At 51.8% G+C, this 20,298-nt stretch overlaps 7 protein-coding genes across 7 annotated transcripts; 4 read left to right on the top strand and 3 right to left on the bottom strand.

The window, feature by feature from the left end:
• Positions 1-179: 179 nt before the first annotated feature.
• PpBr36_05962 (uncharacterized protein) lies at positions 180-1,724 on the bottom strand (the record flags this gene model as incomplete). Its single annotated transcript, XM_029893110.1, has 3 exons — positions 180-1,288; positions 1,359-1,634; positions 1,706-1,724. The coding sequence occupies 3 exons, from the start codon at positions 1,722-1,724 to the stop codon at positions 180-182; spliced, it is 1,404 nt and encodes a 467-aa protein (XP_029745613.1).
• Positions 1,725-2,407: 683 nt separating this feature from the next.
• Positions 2,408-3,923, top strand: PpBr36_05961 (uncharacterized protein; the record flags this gene model as incomplete). The annotated part of the gene is made up of 4 exons (XM_029893109.1): positions 2,408-2,440; positions 2,520-2,536; positions 2,646-3,677; positions 3,734-3,923. The coding sequence occupies 4 exons, from the start codon at positions 2,408-2,410 to the stop codon at positions 3,921-3,923; spliced, it is 1,272 nt and encodes a 423-aa protein (XP_029745461.1).
• A 1,157-nt stretch (positions 3,924-5,080) lies between these two features.
• On the bottom strand, positions 5,081-6,355 carry PpBr36_05960 (uncharacterized protein; the record flags this gene model as incomplete). The annotated part of the gene is made up of 1 exon (XM_029893108.1): positions 5,081-6,355. The coding sequence occupies one exon, from the start codon at positions 6,353-6,355 to the stop codon at positions 5,081-5,083; it is 1,275 nt and encodes a 424-aa protein (XP_029745615.1).
• Positions 6,356-9,182: 2,827 nt separating this feature from the next.
• PpBr36_05959 (uncharacterized protein) lies at positions 9,183-11,479 on the top strand (the record flags this gene model as incomplete). The annotated part of the gene is made up of 5 exons (XM_029893107.1): positions 9,183-9,629; positions 9,699-10,306; positions 10,380-10,742; positions 10,798-11,146; positions 11,231-11,479. 5 exons carry the CDS (start codon positions 9,183-9,185, stop codon positions 11,477-11,479), a joined length of 2,016 nt encoding a protein of 671 aa, XP_029746179.1.
• A 935-nt stretch (positions 11,480-12,414) lies between these two features.
• On the top strand, positions 12,415-13,942 carry PpBr36_05958 (uncharacterized protein; the record flags this gene model as incomplete). The annotated part of the gene is made up of 4 exons (XM_029893106.1): positions 12,415-12,558; positions 12,674-12,807; positions 12,890-13,344; positions 13,425-13,942. 4 exons carry the CDS (start codon positions 12,415-12,417, stop codon positions 13,940-13,942), a joined length of 1,251 nt encoding a protein of 416 aa, XP_029746609.1.
• Positions 13,943-14,749: 807 nt separating this feature from the next.
• PpBr36_05957 (uncharacterized protein) lies at positions 14,750-17,763 on the top strand (the record flags this gene model as incomplete). Its single annotated transcript, XM_029893105.1, has 4 exons — positions 14,750-14,775; positions 14,940-15,097; positions 15,188-17,154; positions 17,227-17,763. The coding sequence occupies 4 exons, from the start codon at positions 14,750-14,752 to the stop codon at positions 17,761-17,763; spliced, it is 2,688 nt and encodes an 895-aa protein (XP_029746184.1).
• A 363-nt stretch (positions 17,764-18,126) lies between these two features.
• PpBr36_05956 (uncharacterized protein) lies at positions 18,127-20,035 on the bottom strand (the record flags this gene model as incomplete). Its single annotated transcript, XM_029893104.1, has 3 exons — positions 18,127-19,576; positions 19,750-19,889; positions 19,949-20,035. The coding sequence occupies 3 exons, from the start codon at positions 20,033-20,035 to the stop codon at positions 18,127-18,129; spliced, it is 1,677 nt and encodes a 558-aa protein (XP_029746185.1).
• Between the last annotated feature and the right edge of the window lie 263 nt (positions 20,036-20,298).

Genomic DNA, 20,298 nt, shown 5'->3' with positions numbered 1-20,298 from the left:
ATATTACATCCTTATGTGCTGAGAACCCAGAGGAACAGCCCGTCATGGGTATGGTAAACTCCTCCCCCTTGCAGCCTAGGTCAAGACGGCTGTGCGTTACCCGGGTCAGATTCCAAATTCTCCACTGATAATCAAAGAGTAGTGATCTGCAAACCAATGGTTTTGGCTGGAGTAACCAATTATGCATCCTCAATCCGCGCCTTCTTGCTTGAGCTTGCCCCTGCGTCTTCGTCATCATCCAGCTTGCGCTTGAGGTATGAAGTGGCGGCCCGAGACCGCCCGTCAGCAAGGGCCAAGATACGAGCGTACTCGAGTTCCACACTGCCCAAGGTTTCATTGAGCCTGTCAATACGATCACGACGGTCAAGTTGGCTCAGCACTTCTTTGTTATGCCGGTAGAGTCTCTGCTTCACGAAGAGCTTCCATAGGTCATACTCGTGTGTCTCAGCCTTGGTAGGTTTGGCAACAACTTTGGTGTCGGCCAGAGTCGGCCTGACCGTGTCTGCAAGTTTCGACATGAGATGCATCTCCAATACCCTCGAAAATTGCCTCGGTGCGATCCTGTACAAGCAACGCACCTCTTCTGACTTGACCTCGTCGACGACGTTACGCGGGGCGGCGCCCTGTCTTGGTATCTGAATGTCTGTATTAATGCGCAAATTGGTAAACTCTGGTTTTTGGCGGAGGAAATCCAGATCTGCTACGTCTCTCATGTCGTCAAAGGCCTCATTGGGGTCCTCCACGGTAACCTCAATCACGTTGGGGTCACGTAGACAGTACTCGTAAATCGTACGATAGAGGCGAGATCCATGGCCTGACTTTTGAAACGGTGGGAGGATGAGAAATTGTGATATGCGAGTACGACTCCGTAGATTTGAAAATGGAAACTCCTCCGAGGGCAGTTCGAGGTTCTTATGCGCCTCCTTCGGCTCCAGCGGAAAGCGCTGCAGTGGGAAGAACTTGTACACGGTAGAGTATCCCGCAAACTGGTAGCGCGAGTTGCCGTCAGTCGAGGGTTTCTTGTTGTAAAGGAAAAATATATCCCAGCGATCGAGTGAGTCGTTGGTATCGGTGCCGATGTAGCTGCCACCCTCGATAAAGAGTAGTATAAGTAGCTGAACGCGGTCTATGATCTGTCTCGTCGCATCGTCGGCGAGGTTGGACCTGCGAATTTCAAACTTGGTACCATCCGCGCCATCAAACTCTGAGAGAATCTCGCCCGGGGGCGTCCAGTCGGCCGGCATTAAGCGAACTGCATCTTGGAAATCACGGTTCTTGGCGAATGCGACTATGCAGCAGGTAATTCAGTTGTTAGCACTCACGAAATTTCATAAGTATTCTATGATGTAGTCACCTACCGGGAGGGAGATACTCCTGGAGCAAGGCATCAAGATCTGTTGGCTGGGTCTCGCCAATGGATTTGAATTTCTTGCTGTGGGTGATCTTGACATTAGGGCGCATGTCTGGGGCATGGTATTGGAGGTTGATTTTCAGATCTTGGTAGCCGAAGATTTGCTCCTCTTCACCAAAGAGGGGGTACGTGAAGCGTGGGTGAAAACGGGTCACTGTTGTCAAGCCATCTTCGGTTGACTCTACTAGACTCAGCTCCAATGCTGAATTGGCATCCACGGACCCTAATAGAGTTGTCAGCAAGTTTTGGACATGCGGATGGAGTTGGCCGATTGTCTATGGAGAGAGACCTTACACAAATCGGATTCAGCCATCTCTCAGATGCGCCTGGCTTTGCAGGAGGTTCAGGTAGTTATGTAAAAATTAGTATAAACAACCTGCGCAAGCCGAGTTATTCTTTTCTGTAGATTGGAATCAAAGCGTTCAAGAAAACAATTGCACAATGGCCCTCCTACTTCTTTTTTTGCCGAGTGTTAGGTAGATTGGTGCTGAAGTGGGATTATGTCCAGTCCAGTCTAGGGAGATATAGAGCTCTACGCGTTTGACAATGGCGCGTCTGACCTTGGATGCACAAATGTGGGGACTTCCAATTAAGCGCATAGGCTGAATGGCCAATCAGACCTTGGCGCAAGTCAAATCAAAAAGCCTGATGCATCCGGGTGGATCCGATAATGTAGCTGCAACGAGACACGGTGGGTCTCACCTGCCTGTTCATCCCAGGCTGCAAAAGTGACATCTCAGGCTTAAACAAGCCAATTCATCAAAGGGCTGCTATAATTGTCAAGGTGCTTGACGACCAACTAACCGCCATTGACGCCTCCTCGATTGAAAGGCTTTCGGGGCTCGAAAGCAACAGCAAACTGTACTTTTATCTTGGCAGGCCTCACGTTGGCACCCACTCGCATTTTTATTGCCGTCATCCTCTGGACCACGACGGCTTGGGGGTCCGATAAAGTCGCCCTTATTACCGTCCGATCCGGGGCAAACATCCTCCAAAATGGGTGGCTTATTACTCCTTCTCGTTCTTTGTGTGAGTACTGCTGTTAAGTCTATGTATTTCATAATACTGCAGTTTTGAATGAGTGTTGAAGCTGATTCTTCCCAAAAAGGTGGTGATGGCTCTGGCGTATGTGACAGATACCTTACTTTGAATCGATAGCACCGTTATGTTCATCGCCTCTAAAAAACAACACCCGTACGCAATCCTTGCGGCTCAAACTGACTCTGCTCCCCAGATCATTTCTTGCCGGAGCCCTCCCACTATCGTTAACTCTGTCGCAGTCACAGCTCCGCTTGATATCCAGCATTGGCGTTGGCATACTAGTCGGAACCTCGCTGATTGTTATAATACCGGAAGGTATCGAAGCGATAGCATCAACTAATCTTCCGGCTCATGCCAGTTCGCATACCCGCCGGTACGATGTTCAAGGACAGGCGGTATCTCCTCGATGGGAGGCTGCGCATATGGTTGAAAAACGAAGTTCGATCGACCTCGAGGCTGGAGATAGCCCGCACATGCCGTTTCTTCGCATAGGAGTCCCTATGCCTCCCAGGCCAAATGAACTGGCACACGAAGGTGGCAAGAGCTTGCAGAAAAGAGACGTGCTTCCCATCGTGGTCACTCGCGAGGATACACCGAAGGATGCTACCAAATCAACGGGCGAGGATTCCAAAACTTCAAAAGACAGTCAAAAGGCGCAGAGCGAGCGCGTGTTGCCCACGTTCTACATTGGATTCTCTCTGACGTCGGGCTTCATCTTGATGTTCCTGATAGACCGTATTCCTCGGCAGGCTATGGACCAGTTTCAACCAGCTCCCACGACGAGGCACATCAGTCTAGACAATCTAGCATCCTCAAGCGGACCCGGCGAGGAAGAATCGCAAGGTTTTCTTGGATCTTTGGCTCCCACACCGAAGCATTCCCGGAGTCTAGCCACTACAACCGGGCTTGTTATTCACGCGGCTGCAGATGGGATAGCCATGGGTGCATCGGCCACGACATCCAACATGAAACTCGGGTTAATTATTTTCGCTGCGATCATGATCCACAAGGCTCCGGCAGCATTCGGCCTCACTTCCGTCCTGCTCAAACAAGGGCTGTCAAAACGCGCGGCACGTGGCCACTTGATAGTATTCAGTCTCGCCGCGCCGGCTGGGGCCATCGGTACATACCTCATCGTCTCCATACTCGGCGGACAGAACGTCGAAGGTGAGAGTGGACAGTGGTGGACTGGCATGTTACTCCTGTTCTCGGCGGGGACCTTTCTGTAAGTTCTTATGCATGTTTCCTTTTATGCCTCATCGGCGCGCTGACTTTGAGAAGCTACGTTGCCATGCACGCCATGCAAGAGGAGAACAGTGCAGCGTATGAGCATCACGGTGGCATGAATGGGTATGCGGATAGTGGGGGTGCTACGCACAGGAAACAGATCCGCCCACAGTTGAGAGATACATTGGCCACTGTATTTGGCATGCTCCTCCCGTTGCTTACTCAGTTTGGCCACCATCACTGAGATGAAAAGACGGGTATTTCATTTCCGGGGAATGAGCCCCGATTTCATTAGTAAGATGTACATACGACCACCTAGACCATCTTTCTACATTTTCAGTACTGTCGCCGAGGTACCTAAGTAGGTATTATATAAACGGAAATTAGGGGCGCTACGTTGTGCCATCAGTTGCGGAAGTACTTTTAGCGTTTTCTACTGTTTGAAACATTCAGCTGAGATGTACTAGCGACAAGTGTGAAACAAAAAGAGCGTCGATCTCCACCGACCCTTTATGGGGAAACATATGGCTCAGGAATCAAGAGGACGTGCGCGCAGGTGTTTAAGAGGCCAAATGAGCCGTATTCCACAGACTTTTCAACGGTCAGCTCCTGTATCATGAAACACGCATCAGGTAAGAAACATGGGAGAGCATATTTGTTGGCTGCCAAGGCCGGGTCTCGACGGCTACTTGTATATTAAACGGCCTACTACGGTCAGCAACGTCTTTATATGCCAGGAGGAGCGTGCGCATATTTGACGATAGCTACCAGCCAACCTTATAAACTCCCATGCGCTGCACCACCTCTGAAGCTACTTTTTGGTCCGATTGCAGTTACGCTGTAGGCACATGGCCTGTAGAGGGACTGACTCACCCTCATGGGGTGTTCTGTGCCGACAAATCGGGCGGTTGACACGAGGTGACTTGATAGTCGGGTACGAATACTAGCTTGCATCAGTGTTTATTTTGGGACCTTGCCTACTGCTCAGCTCATCGACTTGCACTCGGTCCAGAATGCCGCCGGGATTCTCCTGGCTCCAGGCGGTTTTGCAGTATCCTCCATGGAAAGTACTTTTGTCGTCGGTGCATAGGTATTGTGCCAGATAATAATGGTTCAGTAAGGGAACAGAAGGGTTCAGCTCGTGGGCGCTTCTCGGGTACATTGTTGTATTCTCATTTATTTATTCTATTTCTTTATTTTACAAATGACTTTCAGAGGTATTTTCTATGGTATGTACAGCAAGCCAAGACCTACCTGAACGGGAGATGCTTTGAATTGAGTTTAGTCCCCTTGGATACGAAAAGAAGTTGAGGGGAAAGAAATTATATGCAGGAGATTCCGTATGAATAGAGATTTTCTTTCCAAGATTGAATGTCAAGCACACTGCAATGAGAAAGTGAATCAGACAGATTCTGGCCATGCATACTCTGGCATGCTGAGCATCTTGTCTGTGTAGCCTAGCTTGGCAGCAGCAATCATAGCCAGGCGATCTAGCCAGAGTCCTGTCACTACTCTTAGAGCTACGTCTCTCAACTTGATCCCCCAGCTGGACTGCGGATTCATTAACTGCATTGCATTATCGTCACCTTGATGGCCCTTGACAAATGGCACCATCAAGTCCTGATATCTGCTGGTTGCGGCGGGGATGTTGATCGACGTGCCACTTGTCGAAGACAGCAACTCTCCAGCAAGGACATATGCGCCTATCATCGCCAGACTGGTTCCTATCCCGGGCGTCGCGTAACCAGAATCGCCGAGGAGGACTACCCGCCCGGACTGGTCGATCAATTTCGGCGAGCGGACTTGGGCAAACAGCGAGCAGTAGAAATCGTCACTCTCGCGCATTCCTTTGAGCACTTCCGCGTCCTTGTAGCCCATATTGGCGAAAGTGTCTTCGAGGAGTGTCATGTATGCCTCGTTCCCTGCGTCGACGGCATCGTTCAATCGCTTCTTGGCGGCGACATCGTTCTTTTTTGTGACGTTCATGAGAATAACCTTGCTTCGCCCTTCTGGATGCGGGTCCGGGCGGATCATGATTACTCGTCCTCCCGGGGCGCTGTATCCTTCTGCGAACTTTGAACCGCCGAGCAAGTCTTTCTTTTGCGTGAAGTATGCAACGTGCACTCCTTCGTCGTGGACTTGGTCGCGTGGATTGGAATTGAGCATCTGCCCTCTAATCCGGGAGCCGATACCGTCTGCAGCTACGAGAAGGTCGAATTTGTCGACTCTCTTGCTCTTTGCAAACGTTACCTTGACCCCGTCCTCCTCGTTGTCGTACTTGTCAACATATTCGTCGAAGAGTATGTTAATCTTGTCCCTTGATGGCTCGAGAAGAATCCTCGCCAAATCGCTGCGAAAGATTTCATACTCGGACGTGATACCCTGAATGTCGGAGCGACCTGATGCACCGAGCGTGGCCACTATGCTGCCGTCGGAGTTCACGAACCGCACACCCTTTTCAGTAGTCGTGTGGGCTTTGACCGTGTCTAACATGTTCATGCGTTTACAGATTTCGATTGCTGAACTGCGGAGGTCGACACTAGAACCGGTTAGGCGGAAGGTTGGGCAGCGCTCGACCATTGTGATGGATGCGGTCGGGAATGCACGTAGGGCCCAGTAGGCAAAGGTGCTACCGGCAATGCCCGAGCCGGAGATGAGGATCCTGGGCGTTGGCATGTTTTGTTCTGAGTAGTGATGTTGTTCAAGTAGAGGAGTCGTGCACAAACAAAGATATCAAACATTACACTATACTTTATGAGACCAAAACAAGAAGCCAAGACCTACCAAGAGAATGCGTTTAAATATCTCGACATAAAGGCCGTATTACTTGTGTCTCGGCCGATATGAAGTCGAAGTCCGAATATCACCAGGCAGCAGTAGTATAGTCACATATGGGTGAAGAATGGGATTGGGATTTTACAACATACAAAAAGAAAATGCGTCAGCGTGATCAATGAGTCCCTCGAGTTCGGAGTGTTCGGGGGCTTTCGGCCGAACAAGAATTATAGGGCGATAACTCCGGTATAAAGAACCCGATTAATTTTGCCATTAGTATTGCAGGCTTGTTCAGTTTTCGATGTATCATACACCTGGCGAGATTTGCCATGACGGCATGGTCGAACCCTCGCGGCGCACATACAATTTTGTTTCGCTTATTTAATTAGTGTCGGCCAGACTGGAACCACCTTCAACGCCGGCGCAAGTTTCGGAACTAAAATGTGGACATCTTTCTGGATTTGCCGCTCTCAATTTTATGCTACTGCCCTAAAGGTTGTTGCTGCGACCTTGGTATGTGGGTGAGTAACGAAGTGTCTGTCCATTCAGTGTTATAATGACGATTTACTTAGCTCTTGCAATTGTATGTACGGGGCCCGAACGAAAAGGTGAGAAGTCGCACCAGCAAGATGGGATTGTAAAAGATGGTCCCAAGACCAACCAGATATTTCCTAGACAATTGGCCTCCACCTGTTGCTCGTGACAATAACCAAGCAAACCCCATGTCTCTCCTCTGCACGTGTTTGTTGTTAATGGACGGGATGATGGCCAGCGCGTGGCTTGAACAGAACCCATAAAGCCCCGAAATTCACCTAGTTCTTCGGCATAGTTGCAGATGTTTTGATGTGCAACCCTCGCAATGGCTTTTGAAAATGACGACAAATCAGTGAGTCTACTGATTCATGAATGCATTCTTCCAGGCGAGGTGCAGCAAAATGGGGTTGGATGCGAACAGCGGGTGTCCTTCAGTGTTCCCTGCTTTGCGCTCCTGGGAAAATCCCTACCGTTTATGTACTAATCGGTGCTTACTAGACCTAGTCTAGAAGTAGTCTAGTAAGCATCTTGGCTGCACGGGACGGCGTACTATGACGGGCAGCATACTCGGTACCAGGCTAGCTGGGTGTTTCCGCATCATGAAACGTCTCTTGACCAAGCTCGGGAATTCAAGGCTGTGTTCAAAGGACTGTCGAACTGCGAATTGATGTTTGGCGCAACGGCTAGAGGGAGAAGGGATCCTAATTGCCTCCAGCCACAGGGCCTGGGGCCTACTTCGTAATTACTTTGTAGTTACCAGCCCAAGGTACTTAATGTGTGCAAGGAGATTTTGATGGAGCTCAAGCACTTAAGTACCTTACTTACCTTTGGTAGTCTTCTGTTTGTATCTAAAACCATGAAAAACTTTCGAAATATCGTGAACTGACTATAGGCAAGTCCCCAGCCTGCCCATGCGGAGCTACTACTTCGTGCGTAGGTACTGTCTGCATCACATATTTTGTACGGAGCACAATGCATGTCCGCCTCCCCTCACTCCACTCTCGTCTGAACGGTGCAAAATGCATTCCCGTCAATCTCTGTCCAAGAGAAACCATAAAAACCCCCTTCCTGCGTAACTCTCACAGCACTGTAGCGGTTTTGCATCTCGAATATCGAATACCGCATAATTCTGCGAACCGCTTTCCGAATTTTTGATTGGATAGTGCCCCACGACTTGAAAACTGGAGCCGGCCGAGAGGATTTGTTGATCCGGGGCCTGGAAACGGCTTGCAGAAGTCAGCCAGTCCTCGGACCCGCCGCAGGGTGGCAGTCTTGTAGTACGACAAGGAAGAGCAGACCAGCCAAGGTACCTACCTAACTGTCCCGTACAGTGCAACTGGCTTTGGGTCTTGTTAGCGTATGTTGCGGGCTTGGCTTTTTGGGCGCTGCCTCGCTCAATGTGTTCTCCATTCCGTTCCACCCTCCTCCGCCATCCTTACTTCCCTTGGCTCTTGTGGTTGAGGCACCTAATCTAAACGTACCTACCTTTCCTTACCTTTTACCTTTAGGTACCTACCAAGCCTACCTAATACCTGCCCAACCAACCAACTTAGTTACCCCACTGGTTGAATCTCTTCTTCCTGGTTCCCGATCGGTTCTGGACTTTGGAAACGGTCAAAAACTGTTTTGGGAGTCTTGACTATCTTCTTACCTACCACTACACGTTTACAATCAGATTTACTTTCGCCACGGGTAGTATTAGTGTCGGTGGTTGTTGCCAAGTGGAGGGCCATTGTGACTTCCTCGTGACTTGCTTGGCTGCTGCTTGAACTGATTTGGAACGGCAGGTCGGACCTCCCATTTTCCTTGACCTTCAATTTGCCTTGTTCGTCAGTGTCAGCGAACCCAGCGCCGAGTCCATCAACCCCCCCGTTTCAGCCCCCGTCGCGTCGATCCACCCTGCAACCACTGCGCCTGGACTGTGCAATTTCAAACCCCTTCGTTGTGCCATCCTCGACGTTTCTCCTCCAAGAGCCCAAAGTTGTCCAGTTGTTTGTCTCTCCATCTAGACTAGTGTATTATTTCGTCAGTCACCTGTCAGACTATCCAAGTAACACAACCCACGACTTTTACTCGACTCTACACATTCACACACAAACAAATCCAACAACTGTCTGTATTGGTCTGCGCAAATCGCTGTTCTTCCTGCCGGAATAGAGGGCCAAGCCCGGAGGCCACACAACCTTCCGCTCCGATGGCATCGTATCACAGGCCTCTAAGCTTTTCCGAAAGGAGGGGGAGCATGTTCAATGGCGACGAATTAAGTCTCAACACCGCTGGCGGCGTCAAACTTGTTCAGCCCCGGCCTCCAAGAGGCCCACCGACTCCTAGCATGAGCACGCCGGCAGCCGATTTCGATCAGACGCTTACCGGCTCTCCTCCGCCTCCCCCGACGCCAGCTGCATCTCCCGGTCCATCACATAGCCAGCTCGACTGGAGTAACGCTGACGTCGGCGAGGATTTTTTCCTCGCAAAAGTCAGGCAGCACTTCCAACACAGCACCGGCCCGCAGCGAACACGGATCCTGGCCGACCTCCTCAACCTCTGCACCAGTCAGCAGCTCAGCTTCGTCCACCAGTTTGTCAGCCCGCTTCTCAAGAAGGATCCTTTTACTAGTCTCCCGGATGAGCTGTGCCTAAGGGTAAGACGTATCGCCTCTGAAGATCTCGGCGCGATGTGCTTGTGGCCACTAACTCCGGTTCCGCGACAGATACTATCCTTTATCGATGATCCAAAGGTCCTGGCTCGGGCATCGCAAGTCTCCCGTAGATGGCGGGACCTTTTGAGCGATGACATGACATGGAAAAACCTCTGCGTTAAACACGACTACGAACGCAGGCTCTCCGAAGTGCAACCCCCTGTAGGCATATGCCTGACACGACCGGCCGCATTACCACTCACTGGTTCATATTCCGACAGCGCGAACCGGAGCTTCCCCGGGGCTTTACCAACTCCTTCCGTCCGCATGTCTGCTTCATCCAGCTTCGATGGCGCCACCTCCTCTCGACCAACACTCAAGACGTACAAGTCGCATTTCAAACAGAGGTATCTGGTAGATGCAGCTTGGAGAACTGGCGGCCGGAACGTGACACGCAACATCACTCAGGAGGGAGGCGTGGTGACTAGTCTTCACTTGACACCGAAGTACATCATCGTGGCGCTTGATAACGCCAAGATTCACGTCTTTGACACCGAGGGCAATGCCCAACGAACGCTGCAGGGCCATGTCATGGGCGTCTGGGCCATGGTGCCCTGGGACGACCTCCTGGTTAGTGGAGGCTGCGATCGAGACGTCAGAGTCTGGGATCTCTCTACTGGGTAGGTGGTTCATTTTTTTTTTTTTCAGGCAAGGTTGATGGCGCTGCTAACCGGAGCGACATATGGTATCTAGGGCTTGCCTGCATACTCTCCGTGGCCACACATCCACGGTACGCTGCCTGAAAATGTCGGATTCCAACACGGCCATCTCCGGTTCTCGGGATACCACCCTTCGGATCTGGGATATCCGTTCAGGATTGTGTCGAAATGTTCTTGTTGGCCATCAAGCAAGTGTGCGATGCTTAGAAATCAAGGGCGATATTGTGGTCTCTGGAAGTTACGACACCACGGCCAAAGTGTGGAGCATTTCGGAAGGTCGTTGTATTCATACACTATCGGGACACTACAGCCAAATCTATGCAATCGCCTTTGATGGCGTGCGCGTCGCTACTGGGAGCTTGGACACAAGCGTTCGCATCTGGAATGCTGCTACCGGGTAGGTGTTTGAAACTCCCCCACGGGTATGAATTACCATGCTAATTGGGCAACAGTGAATGCCAAGCTGTGCTGCAGGGGCACACGTCGCTGGTTGGCCAGCTTCAGATGCGAGGCGAAACTCTGGTGACTGGCGGCTCTGATGGATCAGTGAGAGTGTGGTCTCTTTCCAAGTTTTGCCCTATTCACCGATTGGCCGCCCACGACAACAGCGTGACAAGTCTACAATTTGACGATACTCGCGTCGTCAGTGGAGGCAGTGATGGCCGGGTTAAGATCTGGGACTTGAAGACTGGACACCTTGTCCGCGAACTGGTAGCACAGTGCGATGCTGTATGGCGCGTGGCGTTCGAAGACGAGAAATGCATTGCCATGGCATCACGCAATGGAAGAACAATCATGGAGGTAAGTCTTAGTACATGCTTCAGAGGACAAACGGCCGCCAGAAAATGCCCGAAAAATTGATACTGACCCAGACTTGTCCTGCAGCTCTTCTCGTTCAGCCCGCCGGATGAGATGTTGTATGAGCGACCGGTGTCTCTGCCTCAGCGCCCACACGAAGCCTCAGACCGGCCCATGAGTGCATTGCCACTGGATTACACCAAAACAAACACATTAATCCCGGGTCTTCCGAGGCGAGACTGTCCAGACGTCGACATGAGAGATGCTGGTCCCTCAACAGCACCGTTGCAGCAATGCAACTCGACCTTCTTCCACGACGACTGTCAAGAAGACTGAAGTGCTTCTTACTGCTGGCAGAAAAATCCACTATGTCATGCCATTGAATAAGCTGGTGATTTTCAGGTTGGCATAGTTTTTTCTGACAGGTTAACCTCCCAATATACGAATTGTTGCGCGAAGGTGTCAGGTTGCTATAATAGCGCACCGGATGGGGGCCCGAATTTTTTTGCCTTATCGGCATCCAGCTCTGGCGGCTTTTTACATGTTTATGTTTGTTTTTGTCGGGCATATGGCTAGCGAAGAAAGGGGCATGCATTTTTTTTTCCTTTGGTCTTTTTGGTACATAAAACATGGGCGGGGCCTCTCGATGTCGGTATACGACTGAGATTCATACATATAGATAACTAATTTCTTCGTATTCGTCTAGCGGGCGTTGCTTTCTTACCGGCTATTTGCAATGGGAGGCAAGAAGAAAGAAGAGGAAGCCGTGTCATCAGCAGTTATCTAAATCATAATATCTTTGCTCCTCTATATGTACTTGATAATGAGTGTTGACAGACGAAGATGGCTTGGGTTTTCAAGCAATGAGAAGTTATTCAACTTTTCTAATGTATTGATGCATCATAACGAGCGAATGAATGACTTTATCTGATAGCTGTTTGGTTCTACTAATAACCGACCTTATCTAGGTACAGGCTAGAACCGGGCTAGCAAAATTTGTCAATATCTGGTGCCTGACTATGGCTTCATAGTGATTATGGGTCACACGTGACTTTACAAGGGACCAGGATAAACGCTAGCGCTCAAAATGGACTAGCGCGGTTCAACAAGCAGCAGCTTGCGTCCCAACGCCAAAAAGTTTCGCAGGTTCAACGGGTTCGATCGGACGGACGTTTCTCAAGCTTGCAGCTCAAAACCTGTCGACAGCGATTTCCAAATCACAACCTTCAGCCAGCATCATTCACCCCCCCCGTGCCATAATCTCACAGACAATGCTTTCCAGAGGCCTGAGGATAGGTCGCGCAGCGCAGGCTCCCCTGCGTCAGCGGACACAGGCGCCCTTTGTTGCTGTTGCCCGCCGATGTGTTACCACTGATGCAGCATCCGCCCACGTCGACAAGGGCGCAGTTCCCAAGGTTAGCAAAGCCCTGGCCCCCCATGGATCAGCTCCGGATGCGGCCAATTGGTTGAGACCGTAGGGCCCGGACGTTGTCGGGCGAATTGCGGATAGCTGACCCTTCTATTCATCAGTCCGACGATGAGCCCTTTACTGTCAACCTGAGTGATGAGAGTTTCGAGACATATGAGCTGGACCCTCCCCCGTACACATTGGACGTGACGAAGAAGGACCTGAAGCAGATGTACTACGACATGGTTGTCGTCCGGTATGTTGGCTCCTGCTACTACACTCTGGCCTCGATTGCTTTTCGCACCATGGGCTGACCCAAGTTTTCAACGGATACTCAGGCAAATGGAGATGGCCGCCGATAGGTTGTACAAGGAAAAGAAGATTCGGGGTTTCTGCCATCTGTCGACGGGACAGGAGGCTGTTGCTGTCGGCATTGAGCATGCCATCAACAAGTCGGACGACGTCATCACCTCGTACCGATGCCACGGGTTTGCCTACATGCGGGGCGGTACCATCCGCTCCATTATTGGTGAGCTCTTGGGTCGCCGTGAGGGTATCGCCTACGGCAAGGGTGGCTCCATGCACATGTTCGCAAAGGGGTTCTACGGCGGTAACGGTATCGTCGGTGCTCAGGTCCCCGTCGGTGCGGGTCTTGCCTTTGCCCAGAAGTACACTGGTGGCAAGAAGGCCAGTATCATCCTGTACGGTGACGGTGCCAGCAACCAGGGCCAAGTCTTTGAGGCTTTCAACATGGCCAAGCTGTGGAACCTCCCCGCCCTGTTCGGCTGCGAGAGTAAGTTTTCTGCCTTCTTGACGCGTTGCGGCGAGCTATCATGACCTTGCTAACATAGGCGTCTCACTATCACTCGATAGACAACAAGTACGGTATGGGTACCTCGGCCTCGCGCTCCTCGGCTTTGACCGACTACTACAAGCGTGGTCAGTATATTCCCGGTCTCAAGGTCAATGGTATGGACGCTCTTGCCGTCAAGGCAGCTGTCAAGTACGGAAAGGAGTGGACTGAGTCCGGCAACGGCCCGTTGGTTCTCGAGTACGTCACCTACCGGTACGGTGGCCACTCCATGTCCGACCCCGGAACCACCTACCGCACTCGTGAGGAGATCCAGCGCATGCGTTCGACCAACGACCCGATTGCCGGCCTCAAGCAGAAGATGATGGACTGGGATGTTGTGACTGAGGAGGAGCTCAAGAGCCTCGACAAGAAGGCCCGCAGCTTCGTCAACGAGGAGGTCAAGGCCGCCGAGGCTATGGCCCCGCCCGAGCCGACCCAGAAGATCCTCTTCGAGGACATCTATGTCAGAGGCACGGAGCCTGAGTTCATCCGCGGCCGTACCCCCGACGAGCTCTTTTACTTTGAGAACAAGAACTGATTGAGCCGGAGCTCGAATTCACGCGCATGCCCACGTAATCAATCTGCCCATGGGGATCACCTCATTACGAGAGTGGCCCTGGATGTACAATGTATACCTACCTACTTTTTTTTCTTAGTTACTTTGAGGGATTTCATTGTGTTGGTAGCGATCAATAGACATCTGCCAAGGTTTGGCCCAGGGATAAAGACAATTTGAACTATGTTTTATTTTGCCAGGTGCGCTCGGATTTTCTTCTAAAATCTCCTCGCATCTTTCATCCCACCCAGGGTCCAGTGCTCAAAAATTGGACGCTCCGGCATAAACAAATGTTGACCCCGACGGACTGGGTTTTGGCATGGATATCTGGTCAAGGTTCATGAGAGAACATCCCCAACGGCAAGTCCGCTCTGGCTGCCTAGCAATTGCAAGGGTCGTCCAGGCTGAGTTGCTTAGCGACGACCCACTAATAATCCCTGTCACCAATTAAGAACTAACGCGCTAGGGCGCGTCACTTGCATATCTTCACAATATTCGCGTAACGGTCTTGGTGACTTTGCCTGACCACATTTAATCCCCTCTTTCTCTTTTCGAACTAATTTTGAAGGGCCAGATTTGAAACCAACTCGACAAGACTGAGCTATTTAAGCAGGTCGCCACCTCAAATCTCCAGCTTATTGAAATAGTTGTATGGTTCCAGCGACTTGACAAGCAGAAAATTGGCCAGCAACCCTCTCGCAAAGTACACGCTCGTGTACCGCTTACGCCGTGGCTTCCAGGCAGCTTCTCGCCCTCACAGGGACGGTTGTGACCCGTCGTCCGCTCAGGATGGCTCCCAAGCAAGCCACCTTGGGGTATGTGAAACCATCTCAGACTACTCTCGGGCATGTGCTGCGCAGCACCTTTTTTTTTTTTTTTTTCCTGCGAAGATGACAACCCATAGTTTTCAGATGTCGCATTGCGTACATTTTCTGGAGCTTTTGCTGACATTGTGAGCGTGGTGTCGTCTCGATTTTAGCAAGTTCTTTGGAAAAGGATGCCCGCCCGCGCCAGCGCAACAGACCAAGTTATCTTTTGCCACGAAGCCCGTACCTACGAAGGACAAGAAGGATGAAAAGGATAAGGATGAGGTTGTGAGCAGCCCAGGCACGAGCGATGAGCTAGCATCTGATAAAGGTCGGTTTTCTCGAGCCCATGATTGTGCCGTTTAGTTGGCCAGCTCGGACAGCACGGGAGATCTAACCAGCGGACGAATGTTTGGTGCAGATACGAAGAAGCGACCGCGCATGGTATCCGCAACTGCCACAAAAAAATCTTCACCAAACATCAAAAGCGCCATTGTTAAGAATGAGGAACCGGATGACGAAGAGCCGCCTATCAAAAAAGCGAGGCGAAGTCGGAAGGTCATCGAGGAGGACGAGGACGACGAGGTAGTACATGATGTCAAAGCAGAAGCTACTGCGTCAGATCAAGATACCAAACCTGCGAAGAGGCGGCGTTCGCCTTCGGTTAAGACGGAAGCCAAAGAAGGCAAATCCAAAGCAGTCAAAGACGACCCCGCAAGGACGGCCAAAGCTTCCAAACGTGGCAAAGCCGCTGTCAAGGAAGAAGACGGAGATGAATCGGCCAAAGAGCTTTCTGCCTCCGAGTCCGCTTCGGAAGTAGAAGATGAGATTGACGAGGAGGACGAGAAACCCAGTGTTGCTGCCAAGGTGCGCAAGACGGTGCAGAAGACCCTGCTGCAGCCCACAAGCAAGGATCCCTACCCCGACTGGAAGCCAGGCGAGCCTGTCCCATACGCAGCGCTCTGCACTACCTTCTCTTTGGTGGAGCTCACCACCAAGAGGCTCATTATAATAGAGCACTGCTCGCGTTTCCTGCGACAGGTCTTGAAATTAACACCTGAAGACCTCCTTCCTACGGTTCTACTGATGATCAACAAACTGGCCGCAGACTATGCCGGTATTGAACTGGGCATTGGCGAGTCGCTCATCATGAAAGCGATTGGCGAGTCGACGGGTCGCAGCTTGGCAATCATCAAGCAGGACCAAAGAGAGATTGGCGATTTGGGTCTGGTTGCGGTCAAATCGCGGTCGACACAACCGACAATGTTCAAGCCCAAGCCCCTGACCGTTCGAGGTGTCTTTGCTGGACTCACAAACATTGCGACAGTCACGGGCAATGGAGCACAGGGCCGCAAGGTTGACATGATCAAGAAGCTCCTTTCTGCCGCCGACGTGAACAATACCGGCAAAGTTGACATCAGCAAAGACAAGGGTGGTCCCAGCGAGGCCAAGTTCATCGTCAGATTCCTTGAGGGGAAGCTCAGGCTTGGATTGGCCGAAAGAACCGTCTTGCCATCGCTGGCACAAGCTGTGATCGCGCACGAAGCCTCCCGGAATGGAAGCGTTCCCAGTGCAAGCGACGTCGAAAAGGCTGAGCAGATGCTAAAGACGGTTTACAGCGAGCTCCCAAGTTACGAAGTCATCATCCCAGCACTGCTGGAGCATGGCATCATGAACCTAAAGGACAAGTGCAAATTGCGGCCAGGGATTCCACTCAAGCCCATGTTGGCCAAACCGACAAAGGCAATCACCGAGGTACTCGACAGATTCGAGAATCAGACTTTTACTTGCGAGTACAAATACGACGGAGAGCGGGCGCAGATCCATTATGTGGCCAAGGAAGCAAACGAGGAGCTCAGCAAAGCTCTGCCGGGTGCCACCAAGGCTGTAGGGTCGGGCCTGGCCGCCATTTTCTCGCGCAACTCAGAAGACCTGTCGCAGAAGTACCCTGATATATTGGCCAAGCTGGACAGCTGGGTCAAGCCGGACACCAAGAGTTTCGTGCTCGACTGCGAAACAGTGGCTTGGGACGTGCAGGAGAAGAAGGTGCTGCCTTTCCAACAGCTCATGACGCGCAAGAAGAAGGACGTCAAGATTGAGGATGTCAAGGTCAAAGTGTGTGTGTTTGCTTTCGATCTGTTGTACCTTAATGGCGAAGCTGTTGTTGAGAAGTCGCTTCGCGAACGGCGGGCTTTGCTCGAGTCCTCTTTCAAACCGATCGAGGGCGAGTTCGCCTATGCCACGCACATGAATGGCCAGGAGCTCGACGAGATCCAGACCTTCCTGGACGAAAGCGTCAAAGCTTCATGCGAGGGTTTGATGGTTAAAATGTTGGACGGCACTGAGAGTGGGTATGAGCCCAGCAAGCGGAGTCGAAACTGGCTAAAGGTACGTTTGATTTTTTATCCCTTGCCCTCTTACTGTACAATATTTGTGGATGCTAAGTCGCAAGCCCAACAGATCAAAAAGGATTATCTGTCTGGTATTGGCGATTCCCTGGACCTGGTGGTTCTGGGCGCCTACTACGGCAAGGGCAAGCGTACGTCAGTGTACGGAGCTTTTCTCCTCGCCTGCTACAACTCCAGCGGCGACAAGTATGAGACTGTCTGCAACATCGGCACAGGTTTCTCTGAGGCGGTCCTCGAGGAGCTGTATACACAGCTCAAGGACACAGTTATCGATAGGCCCAAGCCCTTTTATTCTCACAGCTCGGGTGGTCAGCACCAGCCGGACGTTTGGTTCGAGCCTCGCTTCGTGTGGGAGGTCAAGACGGCAGACCTGACGCTCAGCCCGCGCTACAAGGCAGGCTGCGGCGAGGGTGTTGACCCGTCTGGGACCAAGGGAATCAGCCTACGGTTCCCGCGGTTCATCAAGGTGCGTGACGACAAGAAGCCCGATGAAGCCACATCGAGCAGACAGGTTGCAGAGATGTACAGGAAGCAGGAAAGTGTGGCAAAGAACAAGGGCCCTGCAGTTGATGACGACTTCGAGTACTGATACCATTTTCTTGGTTTGTTTTTGTTTTTGTTCTCCTTTGTTATTTTTGTAAGCAAATGGCAACATGGGGCGCTATGTAACGGGTGCACGGCGAGGGAGTCAGGGCTCTGATGACGATGCTATTCATTAAATATTCATAAGGTCGTTGCTTTATTTTTTGTGCGTTTTGTTTTTTTGTTTCATCTGGGGTGTTATGTCGTGTCATATCATCATAAAAGACGGAATAGCTAAATGGTATACACCAAAGATCTTGACTCTGGAATTTTCAACACTCCTGCAGGAGCTCTCACCGGACTGCGGGGTTTTCTGACTCTTGCTCTTTTTTTTTTTCTTTTTTTTCTTGCAGTCTTGTAGTTAGTTTGCTCATCCTTCCTTTTCCTTATCACGAGCCTCCCTGATCTTGTCCTTGATCCTGTCCTTGGCCAAGTCGAGAGTGTCCTTGGAGACCAGCACTCTGCTCCCGGGATCTTTGACGATGGGCGGACCGGGCGGCTTCCCGTTGCCCGACCACTCAAAGGTACGGGCCTTGCTGAGGGTGCGGCGGCGCATGGTGGCCATGATCTGGGCCTCCATGCGCTCGATGCCCTTTTCGAGGTCGTCGTCCTCCTCGGCGTGTGCCTTTTCTCGCTTGCGCTCCCAGACGAGCCAGACGAGCAGGATGAGGCCCGTGAGGGGCAGCGACGTAGCGAAGAAGATCCACAGCGTGTCGGCGACGACGGGCTCGCCCTGCTGCGGCATAAAGTCGAAGAAGGACATGCCAAAGATGGAGCTGAGCAGCGTGGCGGGCAGGAAGAAGGCGCCGAGCAGCGACAGCGTCTTCATGCTGTTGCTGTCGCGCTTCGCGGCGTGGGCCAGGCGGCGCTGCTGGCCGGCCATCTCGAGGTTGAGCTTGCTCTCCTTTTGCGCAATGACGTTGTATAGGGCGGCGCGCTGGATCTTGAGCCGCGCTAGCGTCGTGTGCGCGTAGTGCTCGACGCCGTTGAGCTTGGCGCGGTAAAAGTCTAGCCGTGAGAGCATGCTGCGGTGCTGGCGGTCGAGGTCGCCGTCGACGAGCTGCTTTTGGTGGTGGTGGTAGTTGTTGTGACCTCTACGACTGTGGCTGTCGCTTTGACTGCCGTGGTCGGAGCCATCTTGTTCGCGTGATGCCGAAGGCGGGTACAGCATCATCATCTGGGTGTGGAACCTGTGCATGGCGTCCTCCATGGTCTTGATGATCTGCAGGTATGCCTGCGGCCTCTTCCACAGCACCTGGGAGTGACACTCGACGAGGTCCCTGTTCAGCTGGTCGAGGTCGAGGCCGAGCTTGGAGCGAGCGTACGTCTCGTCGGCCATGACCTCCTCGCGCATGCTGATGGCCTCCTCGAGCCTGCGGATCCAGTCTCTGGCGTCGCGCTGCTTCTGATCCGTCGACGCGCTCAGGTCGTGGCTGATTATGATGACGGGCAGGAGCATGGGGTGGCGGACCTGGGCGGCGCAGGCGCGCAGGTGCGTGACGCACTTTACCAGGTCCGACGACGGCGTTCCCTTTGCGTAGCCGTTGGTAATGCCCGTGGCGAACGAGTGCGAGAGCATAAGCTCCCAGCCGCGCGTCTTGCCCTTCTTGCGCACGTCCGACTTCCGGAATATCACCTGCAGGTGCGGGTCCTCGTCGTCCTGGTCCATGGCCGACCAGAAAAAGGGGCCGACCACCGAGGTGCCCTCGATGGCGCGGAAGGGCAGCCGCATGCCGCGCACCATCTTCTCGTAGTAATCTGCCGAGAGGGAGATGTGCCGTGGTGTAAAAGTGTCCGGGTCCTGGGCATCTTTCTGGAGGCTTTATTGGTTGGGACAAAGTAGAGTAGTTTGTTGGTTTGCATGTTCTATGTTTGGAAAGAGGCCAAGATAGAAAAAAAGGGTTTCTTTCTTGGCAGTCTGATAACAAGCCGAATCGGGCAAGCTTGGCCACGGGAGAAATGGTAGTGTATAGTATAACGGAGAGACACTTACACTAGCCGAATTGCGCTCAACAACTTGACTCCCTCTTTTAGAGTCGGCGGCTCAAAGACGCCCTGGCGATTGATGAAATTTTCAAACTCATCCAGAGTGGCTGCATCGCGGTGCTCCTCATTGGTGTTGTAACTCGGATCCTGGAAATCTTGGTAAGTATAGGAAAGGATCCAATTGAAAAGAATTCTCGAGAGCGTACCGAGTAGTTGAGTATCTCTAAATAGCTCGTCGCTTCCGTCACAATCTCGCACTCCTGGACATGGTGGTGAAACATGTAGTCATCCATCTTGGCGCCTTTGATCAGCGGTAAATGACTATACCATCAGAGCAGAAAGAAAACAAGGCTCTCTTGCCTCGCCAACCAACACCCGAGTGGAGTGTGAACGTGGTGGGTTGGCGGTTGTATTTACGACAACATATGGCGAGAAAGTCTTTTGCTTTCGGCAATTGAAACAATTATATTCAGTGCGAAACAAACGTGGGAGCGATTGGGCAAACCCAGCACATGGACCGTAAAAATGAAAATGCGATTTGGAAGAGGAAAAAAAA

Source organism: Pyricularia pennisetigena (assembly GCF_004337985.1).
Source record: "Pyricularia pennisetigena strain Br36 chromosome 4 map unlocalized Pyricularia_pennisetigena_Br36_Scf_6, whole genome shotgun sequence".
In the NCBI taxonomy this organism is placed as follows: Eukaryota; Fungi; Ascomycota; class Sordariomycetes; order Magnaporthales; family Pyriculariaceae; genus Pyricularia; species Pyricularia pennisetigena.
The sequence above is the reverse complement of the archived record's forward strand: the minus strand, read 5'-3'. Positions and strand labels throughout refer to the sequence as shown.